Here is a 22,994-nt window from a genome sequence, read left to right on the forward strand (position 1 = left end):
GTTCAAGTCAACACCAGTTCTGACTCGAGTCGGTTTCGAATCACCACAGTACAGATCAAAAACAATTGACTCAAGTCAGTTTCAGTTAATTTTTCAAGTCGGGTCAACTTTTTACGGTCCGAACTACGGAAAATTCACGTGGTCTCAGCATGTTCCCCATCTGAGTTACATCTCACGCGCTCTCTAAATCGGCAAAAACAAACGCTTAAAAAACCTCTGTGAGATTCAGTGTAAACATAAAACAAACTCTCATGTTTGGTTCGTTCATGCCACGCTCACCCACCGAGAATAACACTTTTGTCCAACTGTATCGAGAAGTGAAAAAAATGTCGGATTTATTCTCGTATATCCACGAAGAAGAGTCGTTAGTTTCCTCCACCGCATGTGAGGCTTCGCCGTCGATGTTTGTCCGGAATGGAAGTAGATAGCCGAACCAACACATCTCAGATTAACAGGTTCGGTTTCTGGGTCTTCAATTTCTTACCCTTTTTCGTGGTTCATGTTCTTCGAATATTGGGATCTTTGGTTTTAATGTCAGCATGGTATGAACTTGTTTTTTTTTTCTGTGAAATGTGAATCAGCTAAGATTGTTTCTAAATTAAGAATCTTTTAAGAATTTTGAAGGAGAGGTTTTGTTTGTTGAAGTTAATGCTTGTGGGTTTGTCTTATTCTTAAATCTTAATACTAATTGACTGTCGTTACCAGTTATTACTGTGTGCTTCATCATGAACTAGATGTTTTGTTCTTTTGTTAATCAACTTCATGTTCCAAGTTCGGTAATAAAGTCTACGTTTCATTCATGGATGGATGAAGGGGTGATGGATTCAATTTCTCATATAGTTTTGGTATTTTCTTTGCATTTTATGTCGATAAGTTCGCATCCCTTGATATAAAATTAAGCATTCGTCCCTGATTTCGCAAATTGTCTTCGGATGTTAAAGAAAGAAATTAACCTTAGCCTGCCCATCATCTTCTAGACCACTTAAGGAAAGCATTTTAACTAGCATACTACTCCTTAAAGATCAAAGATGATTTCTATGATATTTTTCAATTTGTTTGCCTTTTTAGTACATAACACGACCGGTCATGCTACTTGATATTAATGATCTTATACTCTATACCTTAAATCTGTCTCTAATTCCCAGTATATGTTGATCGGCGAAGAAGGTTGTCATCCCTTTCTTTTTGGATATTTGATTGCAGCATCTAGCCTTTCTTATTCCCTTTTCTATCCATGTTCAGCTTGCTCAACGGTTCACTCAAGATTGTTGATCTAAACAAGAAAAGGAAACTAGAGGACGAGCAGTTGGGCTTGCCTGTATCAAAGCATCAATGCTGGAAGCAAATCTTACCGCCAAAGCCTCCCGCATTTTTCGGTATTGTGGAAGTAGATGGGGCTCTTAGTACATGCACTACCGAAGTAAAGGGATCCAATGTTTACAATGCATCTGAAACTGGATCGGATAAAGGTAGCAATAGCTTTCCCAGAAATTCCTACTCTATGATGTCTTCGCATACTGAAGCTAAATTTGGAATGGTATGTGCAAACTATTTACCGTACAACAAGGCTATATCTTCATCTTCTAATCGAGGATCCAGTTCACAAGGTTCCCGTTGTTTTCATCCTTGTCAAGGAGTGTTGAAAAAGCAATGTTTTCTCCCGGTGAGGAGACCGAAGCAGCTGATGTTGAACCAGACGAGAAAATTGAAGAGTCCCTTGTTGAGTATGGAAGTCATATGGACTTTATCTGCTCGGAATATGGAAACTACTCCTTACAGAAGTACATAAATAAGGAGATTGAAGAACTTCTCGAACCCAATGAAGCACACCCAAATGATTATGTTCTTTCGCCCGGACGATGGAACGTCAACCAAGGTAATCCCGTCATGAATTCAAAAAATATTTACACACATATGAGGCTTAAGCATTGCTTTTGAAATTCTGCTCCCTTTATACTGTACTTTTTTAATGTCTAAGCTGTGTATGTAAATGTTGTATATGAATTGACATTAAAGTCAAATTGCAGAATTTGGCTGTATATATGTTTTATAGCAATAAATTGTTGGTTTTATGCAGTTATTATGATGACTTTCCTTTTTCAGGATATCTCGTGTCTGATTTAGATCAAATGGTAGGGGTGTAAATGACGAACCGAGATTCGTTCTGCAACCATTACAGATAATGGAAAGCTGAATAGCCACGGATCGGAATGCACGAGACTTTGTTAACTGAAGCTGCAAATTTGCTTGCATCATGACGTCTTTGGAAACTTTTGTTTTCCGGACAGTGGCCCGTCCAAGTCCTACGGTGAAAAACTTCTTGTCCAAGGTCTCTAGAACGTTGAAAGGTGCCTTGTTCAATGAAGAAAGGTCTAGCAGCCATGATAGATGAGGCATTTTACATAAGTTTGTGGTTTGGCCAGCGGCTACTCAAGGCTTGGTATAGATGGTGCCGGCCGCGTCATCTTCAACTACCATTATATTGTGGTTGGCAATGCTGAAGAAAAGCTCATCATCGAGTGCGGCGGTGATTAAGCAGAGGAAATATGTCTTTCTTGACTTCATCTTCAGCTCATCTGTGCCTGCAACATTCATAGAGAAATAAAATCTGCCTTACTGTTCACTAACTGTAGTCTTTCTGGCACTTGTTGACAAACTATAATGCCCTAGAAACTTAAGTTGTTTATGCTTTAACATTAACCGTCTCGAGTGCTTGGCTGATTATGGCTTCTGAGTCTAAATTGGACCACTTTTCTGACCCAATTCCATAGACAATGCTTAGGAACGGATGCAGGATTTTATATGGAGGGGGCGAATTTATAAAATTTTAGGGGAAGATTAAACTATCAATAAAAAATCTAAAGAAAATATCTAAATTATACGATAACTTTGAAATTTTCAGAAACGGTACCCTCGGTCCATCTTTGACAATGCTGATATTAGTTCTAGAAAACCTGAAGACATGAAGTTAATGCTTAAAGCTACATAATGCCAATTTTCTTACCAAACTTGTTGGCCACTTCCTTGTTGGGTTTCTCAAGTAGATCATGCTACCAGTGCCAGAGGGTGTCTCAAGTAAATATATGACTGGTTTGTCTGTATCCCCTGACCTGTTTCGCATATAAAAACATAAGAAGATAAAAAATTAACCAAATTACTCTATGTATTGTACTAAACTAAAGATTCGTACCTGCAAATGCTATCATCATGGTTAATCAAATTAAACAATGGCTCTGTACTGTCCTGGAGCTGGAAGCTGTCGGTGGAGAGCTACTAATTTTACTCCAAAACTTCAAATCACAGATTTGCCAGCTATTTTCACAAGCAGGAAAAATCATAGCCTGACAAATGACAATACCCCAGAGATACCCACAATCCATAAACAATTCAGAATACAAAGTGCATGGATAAGACTTTGGCAGGCTTACATTGCCTATCAAAATGAAATCTAAAATTTCTCGATCAAATCTACTTAATCCGTCGATATACAAATGATTATAAAGATTCTATATCTAACATCATTCGTTAGAACTTAGAACGACCTTACTAAAGACTGATAAAAGGGTCGAACCTACTACAATCGACACACAGCCTTTGTCTTCTTCATGATTCAGTTTCACAGAGAAACATCGGCCAACGACCAATCTCTTACCAGACACAGTTCTCCATCCAAACCAAAATAAACGGCAAATAAAATAAACTTGCTCCGATAAACAAATTCAAGACTTAAACTCCAGCATTCATGAAACATACACATAATCATTAACCAAAACTATATTTTACTTATCGTAAAAGTTTTCAGCAGAAAGGAAATGGCCAAAGAGAACTGGATATGGATCGATGACATAATAAAGAAAACAAAAGCAAAGGGAATAACGTAATAATACAAATTAATCAAAATTTCCTCTACATTACAGATAGTAAAATTTGGAAAACGTGGGAAGCTAATACTAGTACTAGTCCTTAATCATATATTTAATACTGAAATCCGTTATTTGAAGAATCAAGTGTTCGAACCACTATGCACAAGCTTCGGGCCTAGGCTGCATGGTGAACAGAGCATCGAGATCAGGCGGCTGAAAATAACCGTTCTTCGGTGGCTTCCTCTTCGCTACGCCTTGTGATTTCTTCTTCGGCGGCGGCGGACATTTAAACGCCTCCGGGATTCGATGCTTCGGCGTGGTACAGCCTTCCTCTGCGAAGCCGTAACTCTCCATTTCTCGATGAACCTACGGAAAGCTAAAATATGGGGAATTGAAGCGGTTTAAATAAACGAGAAAAAATTGAATTTCGTTTAAATTTATGAAAATTTCGAAAATTATGAGGAATGTTCGCGGGATCATGAGCTGCCGTCGAAATATGAAAAAGATGGTTGAATGAACGCTGATCCTACGGTGGGGACGGGGGACAGCTAAGAAGGACCTGTTTCCTTCCACGCGGCGGATGATGATTAGGTTAATTAATCTACGTGTTGGTACACGTGCCCCACATTGATTCGCGTTGTATCGATTTATGGAGCGGAAGGTGGCAATTTGCGCGGGAAAATTGGGTTTGTTTGAATCTCGACCGTCAATTATTTGATTTAGATTTTGCGGTCGGGATTTGAGTCGGTGGACTATGAATGGGCCCAGCCCTGAGTAATATAAAATAGAAGAGGTTGAAATGTCCAATTTGCCTAATAAAATAAAGAAGCAACGGGCTTTCATTTAGTTAATTGGCCCAAAACGATTGGGCTACTAGCAGGGACCTCTTTACGATTTGCTAAAAAATAAAATAATTTTTAAAATTTTCTGTATTTATATTTTCCATTGATTTAACTCTTATAAAATTGTAAATGTAATTTATAAGAAACTTTTAATATTCAATTAATGATAAATTTTTTTAATTTTATATATTAAAAGTCAAACTGAAATATTATAAATATAAGAGAATAAAAAGTACTTTATTTTATAATTGTCATGCTTAAAATCTTTTATAGAGCGTATGTGTTGGGTTGGGTTAGATTGGATTTGATCAAATCTTTTATTTTTTTTATGAGTAGGGGTGTAAACGAGTCGAGTCGAGCTCGACTCGAACTCGAAATCCTGAAATGAAGCTCGTGAGCAGCTCCAAAAGGCTTGAAATGAAAAATATTCTTAAAATTAACTCTATTGAAGCCTCAAACTCGAACTCGAACCTGAACCTTAAATATATAAAAATCTTACTGTATTTCTTTTAAAAAAATCAATACATAAATGTTACTATTATTAATAATTAATTTTTTAAAAAAAGTAAAATCTTAATATATTATATTTTCGAGTTGCTCATGAGCTTTTCGAGTCGAATATCAAGTAGCTTATTTCGACTCGTTAAGAACTCGAGTCGAGTCCATTCAATCAGAGTATTTATCGAGCCTTGGTCTAGCCGATCTCGAGTAGCTCGTGATCTGTCTCGTCTCATTTACAACCCTGACTATGAGTGTATTTTGGTGATAAAGGCACCTTCTTTGAAACAAGTATTGGTAACTTTTTTAAACTTCTTTGTCAATATTGCTTTTACTAATAATATTTTTCTTTGTTATTGAAAAAAGAAATGATAAGTTCGATAATTTATCCTAAAAAGTTATATACCTACGTATTAATATGCACTAATACAAGTTAATTGTTGAGTTAATCGATTGACGAAATCGACCAAAAGGGGGGTGAATTGGCAATTAAAATTTTGTAGAAGCTTTTGCAGAAAATTGAAAGTAGTTGCACAACGATTTAGAGTAGTTCGACTTTATCAACCAAAGTCTACGTCCACTACCTTAGCTATCCACACTAAGGATTTTTCACAAATTCACTAATTTGTCTTTCTTTTAAGGACAAAGAGTAACCTTACAAACCCTCAAGAATTATACCCCAAATTCTTGAGAACACTCTCTCCCAAATAGAACAATACAAATTTGCAAACTTACAAGGAAATCCTCACAAGGTAGATTGTTTGCACAATTCTAGAACAAGAAAATAACACTAAAAAATAATTACAAATGAGCACAAATGGTGTTCTTGAAAGCAAAATGAATATTGAAAGAAAAATTGGCTTGATTTGCACAAACATGGTATTTGATGCTTTCTCTCTTGTTTCTCTATGATTTCTTGTTGATCAAAGGCTTCAAAACTTGTTTAAATACACCTTGAATCACTTCTGAACGTTGGGGATGATTAGTGGAGATAATAAAGCCGTTTAAGTGTAAAATCATTTAATAAAACAGCTTGGAGCGTGGGGGGAATCGGTTCCCTAAGTGTAAAATTCAAATATTTCGACCGTTGAACAGTAGGGGGAATTGATACCCCTGGGGGGAATCGGTTCCCTCCGAGCATACTGGAATTCTCGGAGCCAAACCATTCAGGGGGAAATCGGTTTCCTCTGGACAAACTGTAATTTTTGGCTTTGAAATGGTTCAAAATACTTTGTAAATTTGTTTTAAAATTATTTTAATATTAAAACTTAATTTTACACTTTAGTAAGTATTTAAAATAAACTTTGAAATACTTTGAGTAATATTTTGATATTCGATTAATATATCAAATGTGCTTAGAAAAATCTTTTTCAAAATTAAAATTCTTTTAATTTAATTTTTTATATCGAAACATCAAAATGTTTTCAACAATCTCCCTATTTTTGATATAACAAAACATTTTAAGATTTTCTAATTTCAAAATGAATTTTGATTTTGAAAAATACTACTCCCCCTTACTTTAACACTACTCCTCTTAAAAAAAACTTTTAAACATTCTCCCCCTTTTTATTAAATCAAAAAGACTTTTTGTTAAACAAGGTTTTGAAATCATTTAGCCAATTGATTATATATATAAAAATACGCTGCTAAGAACACAATCAAGAGAAACGTTAGCCAATAGTTCTATAATCAATATTCATAAACATGTAATAGATAATTTTTCATATATGTCTAAAGATGCAAAATAAACACGAAATCCAAATCAAATGTATTCAACATAAGTTCGAACAAACAAAAATAAACAATCCAAAAGCATTCAAAATGTTTTAACAATAAGTTCAATCCAAACAAGCAAAGCTAAGATCATAGTTCAAGCATCCGTAGAAGGATCGGGAGGTGGGAAATGAGCTCGCATAGCTGCCATTTCATGAGTGAGTTCATTAATACGAGCGTTGGTTGCTTCATTGTTTGCACGCATCTCCCGGAGAATTTTCAATTGTTGAGCTTCCATAGTCGAGAAGTGAGATTCTATGGAAGTGAAACGAGAATCCAAGGATGCATAACGGAAATCAAATGTCTCCATAAATGATTGAAAATATGGAGGCACATGATCTTCTTGCTGAGCTTGTTCCTCGTGTTGTTCTGGCTCATCGTCAGCTTCGTCAATATCTTGCATTAATTGTTCAAGCTCGGGATCGTCGTCAGCTTCTGGTGGAGCTTGAGAAGAGCTAGCTCCCGGAGTATTTTCAGAAGATCGAACCCATTCACCGGTGTCCTTATTCTTTATCCATCCCGCTCTCGTTAAGGAAAGAATATTAATTTGTTTCTTGAGAGGAAAGACGGCATCTAGACCTACCCTAAGTCCAGCTTTAGAAAATAGATTACTCAGAATGCAACCGTAAACTAGAGATGAACAGAGTTTCTTATTTGGAACTTGGTTTACGGTTTCAACAATTTCAGCAAAAATAATCTCAAGAAGATTTATTTTAAGATTGTTTTGGAAGCAATGTAACCACCAAAGATCTAAAGCACGAAGAGTAAAGTAACGACATTCGGATGGTCGAAACCACCAAGAAATCATTAGATAAAAAAAACGATCATGAAGATCTAAGACACTCGCACTATCCCTTCTTTTATAACGAGAACCTAAAAACTATTTTTCATTTGATATACCATTATTATCTAATCCTAATTCATTAGCTATGTAAGCCGAGTCAAGATGGATGAATTGTCCTAGGAGATAGGAACGAACTGCTATGGTTTTGGTTTGAGCTCGGTTTTTAACACACATGGCATTAGAATAGAACATGCGAACAAGTTGATGGTAAACTATAGGTTCAAGGTCACAAAGTTTATCAAATTTCCACTCTTGTAAAAGAGGAAGATATCTAAAATTGATATCTATCATAGCTTGACGAGAAGGGATACGTTCTTCTCTAATTTTGTAAGAGTCAAATTATTGATAATACCAAAAACAATGATTTCTAGGACCAGGATGATTGAAACACGAGTTTTGGATAGTCATATTAGGATCAACATGATTAGGAATAGGAATTTCAGGAATATGTGGAGGATTTGGAGGTGGATTGGATTGACGGTTTGAGCGACTAGATGATGACCTAGCACGTTTAGGATTGGACATGGTTTAGGAAATTGGAATAGAATGGATAACCTGCAATTTAGAAAACACACGTATGCAATTCAATCAATCCCAAAACTCAATTGAGTCCTCAATATTTCAAGGTTCTCTAAACCAATCCTAATGGGAAAAGTTTTTGAAAACTATTGAAAAATAAGGTTTTGAAAATCAATATATGTATAGTTTTCATAACAACAACATAATTCAATCAAAACACAATAATTTGAAAAACATTTTTTTATTTCGAAAATTTCAAAGAATTTTGAAAACTTCTTGTGTTTTTTATGAAGTTAGTTGTAAAATCACGTTTCTAATCACTAAACAATCAATGTCCGATCATTATTTCTATCTAGAACTAATTAAAACTAGTCCTATGTTCAAAATCAATGAAATAGAGATTTTAGAAAAATTTACCTTGAAATGTGAGATTGAGTGGATTTTGATGTTGTTTGCACGATTTTAATTATGCTAGCAGGTTTAGAAGATGATATTTGAAGAATTCCGATAAGAAACGTTGATTTGAGGCAAAAATGGAGATAGGGAGAGAGTAGAGAGGGAAACGGCGTGAAGAATGAGAGAAAAGAGTTTGAGGCAAAGAAAGAGTTATAGGCGTGATATAACCAGAACCCTCAGGGGGTATCGATTCCCGTGGAGGGGAATCGGTTCCCCTTCAAAGGGGGAATCGGTTCCCCTTCAGGGGGTATCGATTCCCTCTGTCCTATAATTCAAAAATTTGTATTTTAAACACTTAAAATGCTAAATTAATATTCTCTAGTGGTATTGGCAACTCATATATCAAAAATTAATTATGTTCAATCAATCAAATTAATCCTTAAACTACATTTGAACATAAAGTTAATTTTTTATCAAGAATCATAAACTCCCCCTAACTAATAGCAATGAATGCAATCAAAAATTAATATTATAAGCATTTTTCATTTACTCTTAAAAGTGATAAAGTTATTTTAAACACTTAGTGAAAATAAGTCAGTTAAACCTAATTCTCTCCTAAGTGTCCAAAATCGTTACTTGTCTAAAGGTTTTGTAAAGATATCCGCTAATTGATGCAAAATATCAACAAATTCTAGAAGTACATCTTCCTTAGTGACATAGTCTCTAATGAAGTGATGTCTTATTTCAATGTGCTTAGTTCTAGAGTGTTGGATGGGATTTTTAATGAGACAAATAGCACTAGTATTGTCACACTTGATAGGAATGGTACCTATTTCAATTCCATAATCAAAAAGTTGTTGTTTCATCCATAAAACTTGTGCAGAACAACTACCGGCTGAAATGTATTCGGCTTCAGTGGTAGATAATGCAACACAATTTTGTTTCTTTGAAAACCAAGAAATCAACATATTTCCAAGGAATTGACAAGTACCGGAGGTGCTTTTCCTATCTAATTTGCATCCTCCATAATCCGCATCAGAAAAAGCATGCAAGCTAAAGCTAGAGTCTCTAGGATACCAAAGTCCTAAACTAGGAGTGTCCTTAAGGTATCTAAAGATTCTCTTAACAGCTAGTAAATGTGATTCCTTAGGGCATGATTAAAATCTAGCACATAAGCAGACACTAAACATAATGTCCGGTCTACTTGCAGTCAAGCTTTGTTGAAGATCCAATCATTGACCTATATAATTTAACATCTACACATTTACCTCCTTCATCTAAGTCAAGCTTTGTTGAAGAGCTCATTGGAGTGTCACGAGGTTTGCCATTTTTCAGTCCAAACTTCTTGAGCATATCTTTGACGTACTTAGCTTGATTGATGAATATGCCATCTTTTCTTTGCTTGATTTGGAGTCCCAAGAAAAATGAAAGCTCACCCATCATGCTCATCTCAAATTCACTTTGTATTAGCTTAGAAAATTCTTGGCAAAGAACATCATTAGTAGAACCAAATATTATATCATCAACATAAATTTGAACTACTAATAAATCTTTACATTTATGCTTTAAAAACAATGTAGTGTCAACCTTCCCTTTTGAAAAACCTTTTTCAATTAAAAAATTTGACAATCTTTCATACCAAGCTTTAGGAGCTTGTTTTAAACCATAAAGTGCTTTTGTTAATTTAAGAACATGATCCGGAAATTTTGAATCTTCAAAACCTGGAGGTTGTTCCACATACAGTTCTTCTTTTATAAAACCATTTAAAAATGCACTTTTAACATCCATTTGATATAGTTTAAATTCATGAAAACATGCAAATGCTAATAACATTCTAATTGTTTTCATCCTAGCTACGGGAGCGTATGTTTCATCATAGTCTATGCCCTCTTCTTGAGTATACCCTTGAGAAACAAGTCTAGCCTTGTTTCTCACTATATTACCACTCTCATCAAGCTTATTCATAAATACCCATCTAGTACCTACAGTAGATTTATTACTAGGCCTTTCAACTAATGTTCATACTTTACTTCTCTCAAATTGATTTAGTTCTTCTTGCATAGCCATAATCTAATGTTCATCATTTAATGCTTCTTTAATATTCTTAGGCTCTATGCATGAAATAAATGCAACATAATTACAAATATTTCTAAGAGAAGATCGAGTTGTTACCCCTTTGGATGAATCACCTATAATCTCACCATCCTTGACATAGTCTTACTCTCTTGGATAAGATACTTCCCTTTCTTCAATGGTTGGATTCTCAAGAGGATCATGAGTTTCCTCATCTTTCGTTTCTTCCTTTGATGATGATTCTCCAATGTCATGTCTAACGTTATTTGTATTAATAATACCTACATCATCATTCAAACAAGAATCCTTCCTCGGAAGGAGATTATCATCAAAAACAACATGTATAGACTCTTCTACAACCAAAGTTATTTTATTAAATACTCGATAAGCTTTAGAATTTAAGGAATAACCCATAAAAATTCCTTCATCACTTTTAGCATCAAATTTGCCAAGGTTTTCTTTACCGTTGTTTAAAACAAAACATTTATATCCAAAAGGATGAAAATAGCTAATGTTAGGCTTTTTATTTTTGAAATTTTCATATGGAGTTTTCTTTAAAATTGGCTTAATCATTACTCTAGTTACAACATAACAAGCGGTATTTTTGGCTTCCGCCCAAAAATATTTTGGCAAATTATTTTCACAAAGCATGGTTCTAGCCATTTCTTCTAAAGTTCGATTTTTCCTCTCAACAACTCCATTTTGTTGAGGGTTATAGGTGCTGAAAAATTATGGCTAATACCATTAGAATTAAAAAACTCATTAAATCCAAGATTTTCAAATTCAGTGCCATGATCACTTCTGACACTAGTGATAGAGTAACCTTTTTCATTTTGGATTACTTTTGAAAATGTGATGAAATTTTCTAATGCTTCATCTTTAGTACTTAAGAATAGAACCCAAGTATATCTAGAATAGTCATCTATCAAGACAAATGCATATTGTTTTCCACCCAAGCTAGTAGTCCTAGTTGGCCCAAAAAGATCTATATGGATCAATTGTAATACTCTACTAGTTGACACATCATTAATGGATTTAAAAGAAACTCGTTTTTGTTTTCCTTTAGCACAAGCATCACAGATTTTATCATTATCAAATTTAAGTTTAGACAGCCCTCGAACCAATTCTCCTTGAACTAACCGTTGCAAAACACTCATGCTAGCATGTCCTAGTCTCCTATGCCATAACCAACTATCATGCTCATCCTTTGCAACTAAGCATAAATTAGTTATTTCTATAGAGTCTAAATGCACCATGTATATATTCCCTATTCTATAACCAACAAGCATAATCCTATTAGATGCAATGTCAATGACTTTACAACCATTAGTTTCAAATATGCATTGAATCCCTTATCACATAATTGACTAATACTCAAGAGATTATGCTTTAATCCATTCACATATAACACATTTTTAATTTGTATGGAAGAGGTATTACCTATTGTACATATACCTTCAATGTGACCTTTTGAATCATCACCAAAAGTCACTTCTCCTCCATTTTTGGCATTAATCTCTATGAACTGGTTTTTGTCCCCGGTCATGTGTCTCGAGCATCCACTATCAAGGTACCATGAATTTAGATTTGTTTCCCGTGCCTTGTAGTAATGCTCATTTTCCTACAAACATAGATTAATTTTTGATTTTTGGTACCCAAATTCTTTTGGGTCCATATTCATTAGTTTCCAAAATCCTAGTCCCCTTAGGTATCCATTTGTGTATGATATCCTTATCTTTAGTAGTAATGAGCTCTTTAGGAACCCACATACTTCTAACGATTTTTTCATTAGAGGTTCTTTGGGGACCTCTATGATTGTAGTTTTTAAAACTTTTTCTAACAAAGTTGGATTTTGAATTTTCTCCATTTTCAAAACATTTTGTTCCAACTTTATCAAAAGAAGCTTTAAGATCATCAATTTTCTTTTGATGATCATCATTGACCTTTGAAAGTAAATTTTGCAAATCCAAAATTTTCTTTTCAAACCTTCTAGTTTGATTTGCAAATCTTTGATTTTACTTTCAAGATCGTTGTTGGTTTTGAATATGAGTTTATTTTCATTTTTCAATTTTGAAATATCATTTTTATATTTTAAAAAAAATTTCTCATAATCCAAAGCCAACCCATTATATTCCTCTAATAACTCATCATAGGATAAATCATCAAAATCAGATGAGTTAGAGGTTACCTTAGAATCTTCCCCGAATGCCATCAAGCACAAGTTTGCTACTTCTTGTTCCTCTTCATCGGAACCTTCTTCATCGCTCCATGTAGCCACATGAGCCTTGTGTTTATTCTTTGATTGACCTTTTATCTTCAATTGTGGGCAATCATATTTGACATGCCCCGACTTTTTGCATTCATAGCAAATGATTGGGTCCTTCTCTTTTGGTTCATTTTTGAGGCCTTCATTTCGTTTGAATTTTCTTCCTCGGTAAGGTCTCATTATTTTTCTAAACCGTTTGGCAAACAATGTCATTTTCTCATCATCGTCATCTTCATCCGAATCACTCTCATCTTTTGTGGATTTGAGAGCAACTCCAATGTTTTTCTTCTTCTCCTTCTCCTTTGGTGTCTCTTCAATCTTATCGAGGTCCACCTCATCTTCAAGCATCATTTCATGAGTGAGGAGTGAACCGATTAGCTCTTCAAGAGTTAAGGACGTTAGGTCCTTAGACTCGATGATTGTCGTCTTCTTTGATTTCCATGATTTTGGAATGGAGTAAACTAACTTCCTCACAAACTTTTCATTTGAAATGATCTCTCCATATGATTTGAGACCATTGACAATCGTTGAGAATCTATCCGTCATAGCTTTGATATCTTCATTTGGTTTCATCTTGAAATTTTCATAGCTATGCGTTAGAATACTAATTTTAGATTTCTTTACCTCATTGGTACCTTCATGAGTGACTTGAAGTTTGTCCTATATTTCTTTGGTGGTTGTACAAGATGAAACTCTTCCGTATTCATCTGGCCTAAGAGCACAAAATATGATATGGATGGCTTTGGAGATGAGCTGGAACATTTTTGTCTCTCATTCACTCCACAATCTTGGATGAGTGAGAGGCTTGATGTATCATTCTTCTACGACATTCCATGCTCCCATGTCACTTGCTTGAATGAAGTACATCATCCTATTTTTCCAATAGGCATAGTTATCCCCAATAAAGATAGGAGGCTTGTTGACGGGCATCGAATCGAGACCGGAGTCGAAGTTTGAAGTAGAGGCCATTGATGACTTTGATTATCGATATAACTCTTCCCGTATCAACTCAAGAGATGATTAAACCTTCAAATGAGTTAGGCTCTGATGCCAATTGTTGAGTTAATCGATTGACGAAATCGACCAAGAGGGGGGTGAATTGGCAATTAAAATTTTGTGGAAGCTTTTGCAGAAAATTGAAAGTAGTTGCACAGCGATTTAGAGTGGTTCGACTTTATCAACCAAAGTCTACGTCCACTAACTTAGCTATCCACACTAAGGATTTTTCACAAATTCACTAATTTGTCTTTCTTTTGAGGACAAAGAGTAATCTTACAAACCCTCAAGAATTATACCCCAAATTCTTGAGAACACTCTCTCCCAAAGAGAACAATACAAATTTGCAAACTTACAAGGAAATCCTCACAAGGTAGATTGTTTGCACAATTCTAGAACAAGAAAAGAACACTAAAAAATAATTACAAATGAGCACAAATGGTGTTCTTGAAAGCAAAATGAATATTGAAAGGAAAATTGGCTTGATTTGCACAAACTTGGTATTTGATGCTTTCTCTCTTGTTTCTCTATGATTTCTTGTTGATCAAAGGCTTCAGAACTTGTTTAAATACACCTTGAATCACTTATGAACGTTGGGGATGATTAGTGGAGATAATAGAGCCGTTTAAGTGTGAAATCATTTAATAAAACAGATTGGAGCGTGGGGGGAATTGGTTCCCTAAGTGTAAAATTCAAATATTTCAATCGTTGAGCAGTAGGGGGAATCGATACCCCTGGGAGGAATCGGTTCCCTCCGAGCATACTGGAATTCTTGGAGCCAAACCATTCAGGGGGAATCGGTTCCCTCTGGACAAACTGTAATTTTTTGCTTTGAAATGGTTCGAAATACTTTGTAAATTTGTTTTAAAATTATTTTAATATTAAAACTTAATTTTACACTTTAGTAAGGATTTAAAATAAACTTTGAAATACTTTGAGTAATATTTTGATATTCGATTAATATATCGAATGTGCTTAGAAAAATCTTTTTCAAAATTAAAATTCTTTTAATTTAATTTGTTATATCGAAACATCAAAATGTTTTCAACATTAATGATAGCCAGAAAGGAAAAATACACAAATTATCCTTTGATAGGATGTTATTTTGTTGAATCTTTCGAATATTAAAAGTTATAAAATGATTCTCAGGTTATAAAACGTTGTTTTATTTAGTATTCTAATTATTAAAAGTTTACAAAATGGTCATATAACTATTTATATGTTTGAACTCATCATTTTCTATTAAAAAACGGATAATCGTCTGTTAACATGTTGATTGAATATGATAAAATTTGATCTCAGAATCGTTTGAGATGTATTTTGTGGATCAACTATCCGTTTTATTCTATAAAGTCGAGTTATTGCTAGAAATATTAATTATGTTGTCAAGTCAATGTTTGAAAGTAACAATGATGCTAGTAGACATCATTAAAATATGATTTTATCATATCTTGGTCAATAGGGTAACGCCCATCTTGAATGGTGGTCATATCCTACCTTGCTAGGAAACTTGACAGAGTTCTTGTTAATTCCTTTTGGGTCAACTCATTTCAAAATTATTTTGTGGAATTTCTTGCTCCAAGGCCTTCTGACCATTGCATGGCCCTTGTCTAGCTCTTCAAAGATTCCCAAGTAAATCACCCCAAACCTTTCAAATTTTTTAACTTTTGGGCCAAGCATCCTAACTTTCTTCTTGAAGTTTAAAATTCTTGGCAGCAGCCTATTCAAGGAAATCCTATGATGTCACTTTTCCTCAAGCTAAATAGACTTAAAAATTGCTTGAGGAATTTAAATAAGGAATGCTACATCAATATTTCTGCAAGGGTTAAGCAAAAGAAAGATGAGCTGGAACAAATTCAACACTCAACCCTCAAAAGAAATAGCTCCATTGATACTGAGTTAAAAATTCAGAGTGAGAATTCATCCCTTGAAGCAGCAGGAAACATGTTTTTAAAACGGAAGGCTAAAATTCAATGGCTCAAGGAGGGTGACAAATGTTTTAAATATTTCCACTCTGTCATTGCTTCCAAAAACAAAAGGGAAACCATTAGAGTTCTTGTGAATGAACAAGGCAGTAGACTTGAGGCATTTGATGAGATGGCTTCTGAAGTCATTCAATTCTTCAAAAAATAGTTGGGTAATGTTGATCCCTATGTTAAAGTCAGTGATCCTATAGATCTCAAAAATCTGCTACAGCTAAATCTTCCTTATGAAGCTATAGCAGATTTAGAAAAATACATCACTGTTGAGGAGATTAAAAATGTTATCTTCAGTCAAGGAAATGATAAGGCTCATGGCCATGATGGTTTTACACCATTCTTCTTCAAAAACTCCTGGTCAGTGGTTGGTGAGGATGTAACAAAAGCTATAAAATTCTTCTTCCATAACTCTTTCATTTTGCCAACTTTTAACTCTACAATTATAGCCCTGGTTCCAAAGATCACTAATCCTATCAAGGTAAAAGACTATAAACATATCTCTTGCTGCTCAATGGTTTATAAATAAATTACCAAGATTCATGTCAAAAGGTTGATCAACCTGCTGCTTGAAATTATAACCCTCAACCAATCAGCCTTTGTCAAAGGTAGAAATATAATTGACAATACTCTTCTAGCACAAGAACTTGTTAAAGGCTATGGAAGGAAATCAATTTCTCCAAGGTGTGCTATCAAGATAGACCTTCAAAAAGCATTTGATTCTCTTTACTGGGGATTCATCTCTTTAATTCTTAAGGCCATTGATTTGCCACCTAAATTCATTGTTTGGATTGAAGCTTGCTTCACTGAAGCTAGATATTCCATTTCTTTCAATGGATCTTTGATTGGTTATTTCAAAGGAGAAAGAGGTCCCTTTATCACCCATCCTATTTGTTCTAGCTATGAACATCTTTTCTAAACTCCTTAATCTTGCTGTTGCTATAGGTATTTTCGGGTATCACCCAAAATGCAAAAAAATTGGTCTCACTCATCTTACTTTTGCGGATGACCTTCTAATTTTCTGTAAAGGAAACTTAGAATCGGTTACTGGAGTTACTACTGTTCTGAATTAGTTTTATGAAATATCAGGGCTTCAACTTAATGTGGCCAAATCATAACTTTTTGTTGCTGGTATATCTCTTAGAAACCTTGAAATCATTAATCTTTCTACTAGTTTCAAGTATGGTCACCTTCTAGTGATATATAGTGGGGTTCTGCTTGTCACCAGAAAACTCACTGCTAATTATTGTACTCCTCTTATTGACAAGATCAGATTAAGAATTCATCAATGGTCTGGGAAGTACCTAAGTTACACTGGAAGGTTAGAACTTGTTAAAATTGTCCTTCAAAGTATTGCTAACTTTTGGTGTAGAGAATTTCTTCTTCCTCAAGCTGTTATTAATATGATTAACCAGCTATGCTCATGTTTCTTATGGAAAGGCTCTGACACTGCAGCCACTGGTACAAGAGTAAGCTGGGGAAATATTTGTTGTCCTAAATCCGAAGGAGGGCTAGGATTAAAGGATTTAAAATCTTGGAATAAGGTGTGCATGATGCAGCTCATTCGAAATCTTCTTGATGGTGAAGGCTCCTTATGGATTGCATGGATTTATAACTATGTGATTAAATCTAAAGATTTTAGACTGATGTCCGAAAGTGTTTCCTCCAGCTATAGCTTTAAAAGACTTTTAAAACTGAAAACAGAGGCCCTCACCATTCTTAATGCATGAGTAAGGAATTCTAAAGGTATTTGGAAAGAGATGTGAATCAAACATGACAAGGTACCTTGGCACAAAATTATTTGGTTTCCCCTTCACATCCCAAAATTCAACATTATTTATTGGTTAGCAATCCTTGATAGACTCCCAACTAGGGAGAGACTTATTCGTATGGGAATTACCACAGTTGGTTCTTGTATTTTATACAATGATTCCCTTGAAACGAGAAATCATTTGTTTGTTGATTGTGCTATGGGTGCTACTCTATGGAAAGGAATTTTAAATCTCTCTCAATTGGCTAAATCTCATATGTCATGGGATAACATGCTTGCTTGGGCTTCTTCGACTTGGAAAGGTAAATCTCTCCTTACTTCCATCATGAAGATTGCTTGGTGTGCCTTTCATTTACATTGTTTGGGAGGAAAGAAATAGACGACTATTCCAAGGGTTTTAACCATTGAAGATTTGCTTAGTTCCATTAAGAACACTATTGGTACTCAACTTAGAAATAGAGATCTTAATAGACTTGATAATGTGAATATGCTTCTTTGTAACAATTGGGGTATAGGCTAACTATTTTTTGTTGTAAATAACATGTCTTTGATCCTTGTTTTGGATGTTTTGTACTGAACTCCTATTTGGATAATAAAATTTTACTTATCCAAAAAAAATAGTGAAGTGATAATTTTATAACTTGTAATACTCGTGATACAACAAAACGGTACCATATAATCAAATGATCAGTTTATAACTTTTAATAGTTGATATATGATTTATTGATATATGATTTATTGATCGGTTAATTATAATCGAGTATATAGAGGTCCATATGAGGTGACAACTTGATTTACTCTATTTACAATGTCGGAATTCGAACCATTGATCTTACTTAAAGTATTTAGTGTCTCATTCCAGTAGATCAACCAATTGTTGATGATATCAGTGGTAGAACCACGTGGGGGACATAGCCCACCTCAAATTTTATGGTTTAATTTATGTTAAGCCCTTGAAAAGTTTAAAATCATTAAAATTAAGTTATGATCTCTCCCAATTTTTTTTGGTTTAATTATTTTTTTAGACATTACCATTTTTAAAGTTAAATAAATGAAATTAAGTATACCTCTTAACCTTTTTTTTGTTCAATTACTTTTTAGGACATGACAATTTTAAAATTAGTGAAATTAAGCCCTAATCATCTATTTTTTTGTGGTTTAATTACCTTTAAGAACCTTGTTAATTTCAAAGATAAGCAACTTGACCCCTCCCATAATTTCATCCTAGTTCCGCCCTAGGGTGGTATACCATAACACATATGTTTAGATATTCATCTCAGTTACAGACATATGATTGTTGTTTGATTATGTAATTCCAAAAGAAGCAGGGACCCAAACATATGGCTTTAAAGCTGTTAGATTAAGGTGAATCAATGTATAAGCAATGCAATGGAGAAGTGTTTGCCCTGAATGTCTGTTTTTAGTGGCCTCACTGCTGGAAAGTCAATAACTCAGATAAGCAATGCGATCAAATTTTATCATATCTTAACCATCAAGTGAATATCCAACTCAGATTATCGTTAACCTTTTAATTTTTAATAATCGATGGACTAAACAAAACAATTATCTATAATCAAGGTACTATTTTATAATTTTAAATAGTCGAAGAACTCAACAAAACAACATACATCCTATAGTCAGAGAACCATTTGTGTACTTTACCCTTATAAATTTTATTCTTGTGGAGAATTGAGAAGTTTACTTTTTATAGTTCTAAACCATTCGAGTATATAAATGAAAAACAAGTGCTAAAATCGTGAATCTAAAAGTAATAAAACAATATAATCAGGGGAAAGGTAAGTACCATAAACATTATGTTATACAACTAGCTCTAGCCAATACAAAACCGACTATAAAAGAAAGAGAAAGAATACATTTATAAATTATACTATGCAGGCAATGCGTTTGCAAATGCGAGGACGCATAGGCTTTAACTAGCAACTAAGTCTTCGTACTGCCATGGATTGAATTCAGTTGACTTAACAGCGATTCCATCGCTGCTGCTACTTGAGCTATCGATGGCAGCCCGGTGTTCTGAGTACTTGCCATTGTATTGATACACTTCCAAGGCACCCCAAGGAGTAGCAGCGACTTCGTCGGTGAAGTCAAACCATTTTGGAGCAAATTTATGACCCTTTTCTTCCCTGTTTTTCTTTTCAGCTCTCTGTCTTTCCTCCAAACTGACCCAACATAAAGAGTTTTGACGACATTAGTTCACCATCAAAACAATGCATTGAAGAGAACAGAAAACTTCGAAATATAGTTTGAGTGGGAAACAGACCTGCTCTTTTCAAAACCAGCTTTAGAGAGGTCACCCTGCTCTAGTGCATATCTGTCCGGGCGTAAACGAGAATCGGATGCTAATAGCTTCTTGGGAGCAGTATCAAAGCTGTTAATCTTATGTGCAAAATATGTGTATTGGAATTTATCGTTTTTGGGAGCATCAGCAACTCGCCATAACTGCATAAGAGCAACGACAAGGAGTTCAATATCAGGGTTCTCATGTCATCACTGTGGCATTGTTTATTTGGCATGTGGAAAGCTATTGGATTCAGGAAAGGTGTGATACTTCACACTGTGATCGGAAAAAGTGTGTTTTTCACCATTTTGACAGCAAATTTGTTTTGAAAATCAAATTTAATCACTTGGGGAAGGCGCAGAATCAATAACATGCTTTCTGGTCAAGAATCACATGTAAAAAGCATATTGTTCTTTTCATTCTTCAGTAAAGTTCTGGCAGGGAAAGTGAATTCCAGAATAGAAGCATGAAAAAGGCTAGGGGTGTGATTATGAGAATATGAAATATGCAAACAACTAATGTGTTGAAAAAGACCAACCTCCTTTAGTTCAGTTCCAGGAAGCGGTTCGCCGTCACTGTCACAAGGTTGATAACTCATGGATTCATTCCATTTCCCAGTCATCAAAATCTTTGGCTCCTCAGCAGCATTATACACATATCCATCAATCTCATATCGCCCAGCTCTGTGAACAACCAAGAAAGAATTTTAAATTGTGTGACATAACCAGATGGTATAAATTAAATACTTAGAAATTGATGCCCAAAGATACAGCTGAGGTGAAACGGGAGGAATTTCTCACAATAAAACTAAAACCATACCCGAACCAACCACATGGTTGAAAATATAAAACAGCTTTGTCGCCTGTTGTCAGGTTTGTCATGATCATCTCCCCAAGTGTGTCCACCCAAGTTCGTCCAAATATTAGATTGTTTACTTTTGTGGGAGGAGGCACCAAGTCAATAACAACGCCATCTCTTTTCAGGGTCACACGAGTCCTGCAGATAAAATTATATCATAATAGATGCAAGAGTACTAACTCCAAACTTTAAAAACATCATTTATGACTCTCACTGATATAAAATACTACAAAAGGATAATCCAATTGGCTCCAATTTTATCATATGAGAAGAGCCCTAGAAGATTAAGATCCCATTCGAGTTTATGTATGACAGCCACAATGTCAGACAGCAGCAGAATGCACATAAAAAGTTCTTAAAATTGCAAAAAGAAAAAATGGAGGGAGGAAGAGGAAGATTGTATCTTGTTAAGCAACAAGTTATGAAAGAGAACATGTTTTACCTTCCAAGCGGATAGATGTCAACTGAGTTCCCCAAAAATTTGGTTTTGACTTTCGAAGAAATATCATAAATGAAATGCTCATTTTCAGCATGGCCAGCGCTCATTGGAGGGTGATGACTAACCTGCAAGGGAAAATATTTAATAAGGATCTGATAATCTCAGCCATTGAGAAATGTCAGAAACAATAGCAAAACTGCAAAATGCATCAAAATGAAAAGACTAAAAGAACAAGAACCAAGACTTAGTTCTAAAATCCTTACCTGTTCAGCTATAAAAGTAATGCCACCATGATTAACCATTTCATAAGTCTCGCCAAGTATAGGATTGAATGGTTTCCAGGTACGTTGATAAGCATAGTAGACTGATATGGCCCATGATGCTGGAATTAGCTACTAATTAGTACACCTACAGAACTTAGAGAGAAAGGAAAAAAGAGAAGTTAGAACAAATCTTACTGGAGTAAACCATTCGCATGTAGGGATCCTCGCATTCATCAGCCATATCTAGCAGGTAGGAGTACTCCATCAACTGTCATAGACAATGAAATCAAAAAAATCAAACATAGTAATAACTACACAGCAATCAAGTTTGTATACGAAAAACACAAACCTCAGCCATTTTCTGCAACATCGACATAGGCTCAAAAATAAGTACTGGAAGTGTCACCATTGAGGTGACATCAGATCCTATATACTTCTGCATCATTCTCCAATAACTGTCCCTGTCCTGTTAAACAAGAGAAAGCAAAGTTTAGATGCTCATACAAGTTAATAAGATGCTAACTGTATGCCAGCAATACACAAACTGAGTTTTCTTGTCGTGTCGCACTCAGAGCAACATTCAAATGTTTCACATGTTCCAGGTTCGGCTAGTTTTATTTTATTTCCTTCGCGATGTAAAGATAATCATGATCCAAATGCATATGACAGAAGCTGGCACCACCATGATAAGCGCTTTCATTCCTTATTCTCTTCAATTCATACGAAAATGAGGAAAATTAAGGATTACCTCCTGTTTCCATCTTCCTCTCCTTGCTTCGTCTTCGGCATCTTCAGTCCCGCCTTCTGGATTAATGACCTCCAGTCCTTCATATCCTAATAAACTATATAAACATGAAAAAAACAGTGAATTTCCAATGAGTTGAAAAGAAATCCTTTATTAAAATATTGAAGTTAGTTCATTCAATCTAAACTCTCTAATCAGTTCCTAAAAGGCAATCACAGATCTGATACAAAGCGTTAGTTTTAAAACTATATTTTATATGCAACTGCAACCAATAACAAATTTGAAATGGAACTAAAAGTAGCATTCACAAAGAGGTTGAACCAATTAACTGAATTTCAAAAAAGGAAATCGAACAAAAATGAAAGTAAAGATGGATGTTAATACCCGTTGACTGATTTACTCATGGCGCTACCAAAATTGGACAAACTGTTAGCGATCGACGAAAAGAAACCACCGCCACTTTGTTTCGGATCATTCTGTGCCATCTCTCAATTCTTTCAGCAAAAGGAAGAAGAAACCAAAGCTTTTTCTTAAAGCGAAACTCTGAAGAAGACGAAGAAGAAGAAGAGACTA

At 34.8% G+C, this 22,994-nt stretch overlaps 2 protein-coding genes and 1 pseudogene across 2 annotated transcripts; 2 read left to right on the forward strand and 1 right to left on the reverse strand.

The window, feature by feature from the left end:
• The first annotated feature begins 366 nt into the window (after positions 1–366).
• Positions 367–2,392, forward strand: LOC120143122 (annotated as a pseudogene).
• A 13,418-nt stretch (positions 2,393–15,810) lies between these two features.
• LOC120143123 lies at positions 15,811–17,776 on the forward strand. The gene is made up of 5 exons (XM_039157528.1): positions 15,811–16,179; positions 16,267–16,527; positions 16,585–16,894; positions 16,992–17,001; positions 17,191–17,776. The coding sequence occupies exons 1-5, from the start codon at positions 15,811–15,813 to the stop codon at positions 17,774–17,776; spliced, it is 1,536 nt and encodes a 511-aa protein (XP_039013459.1).
• Positions 17,777–19,732: 1,956 nt separating this feature from the next.
• Positions 19,733–22,915, reverse strand: LOC120143172 (oxysterol-binding protein-related protein 3A-like). The gene is made up of 10 exons (XM_039157562.1): positions 22,806–22,915; positions 22,425–22,518; positions 22,026–22,142; positions 21,872–21,944; positions 21,677–21,795; positions 21,417–21,538; positions 20,936–21,112; positions 20,655–20,799; positions 20,099–20,277; positions 19,733–19,997 (listed from the first exon to the last, which is right to left on the reverse strand). The coding sequence occupies exons 1-10, from the start codon at positions 22,904–22,906 to the stop codon at positions 19,748–19,750; spliced, it is 1,377 nt and encodes a 458-aa protein (XP_039013493.1). The 5' UTR covers positions 22,907–22,915; the 3' UTR covers positions 19,733–19,747.
• Between the last annotated feature and the right edge of the window lie 79 nt (positions 22,916–22,994).

The sequence above is a fragment of the Hibiscus syriacus genome, unplaced genomic scaffold (genome assembly GCF_006381635.1).
Source record: "Hibiscus syriacus cultivar Baekdansim isolate YM2019G1 unplaced genomic scaffold, ASM638163v2 tig00110833_pilon, whole genome shotgun sequence".
In the NCBI taxonomy this organism is placed as follows: domain Eukaryota; kingdom Viridiplantae; phylum Streptophyta; class Magnoliopsida; order Malvales; family Malvaceae; genus Hibiscus; species Hibiscus syriacus.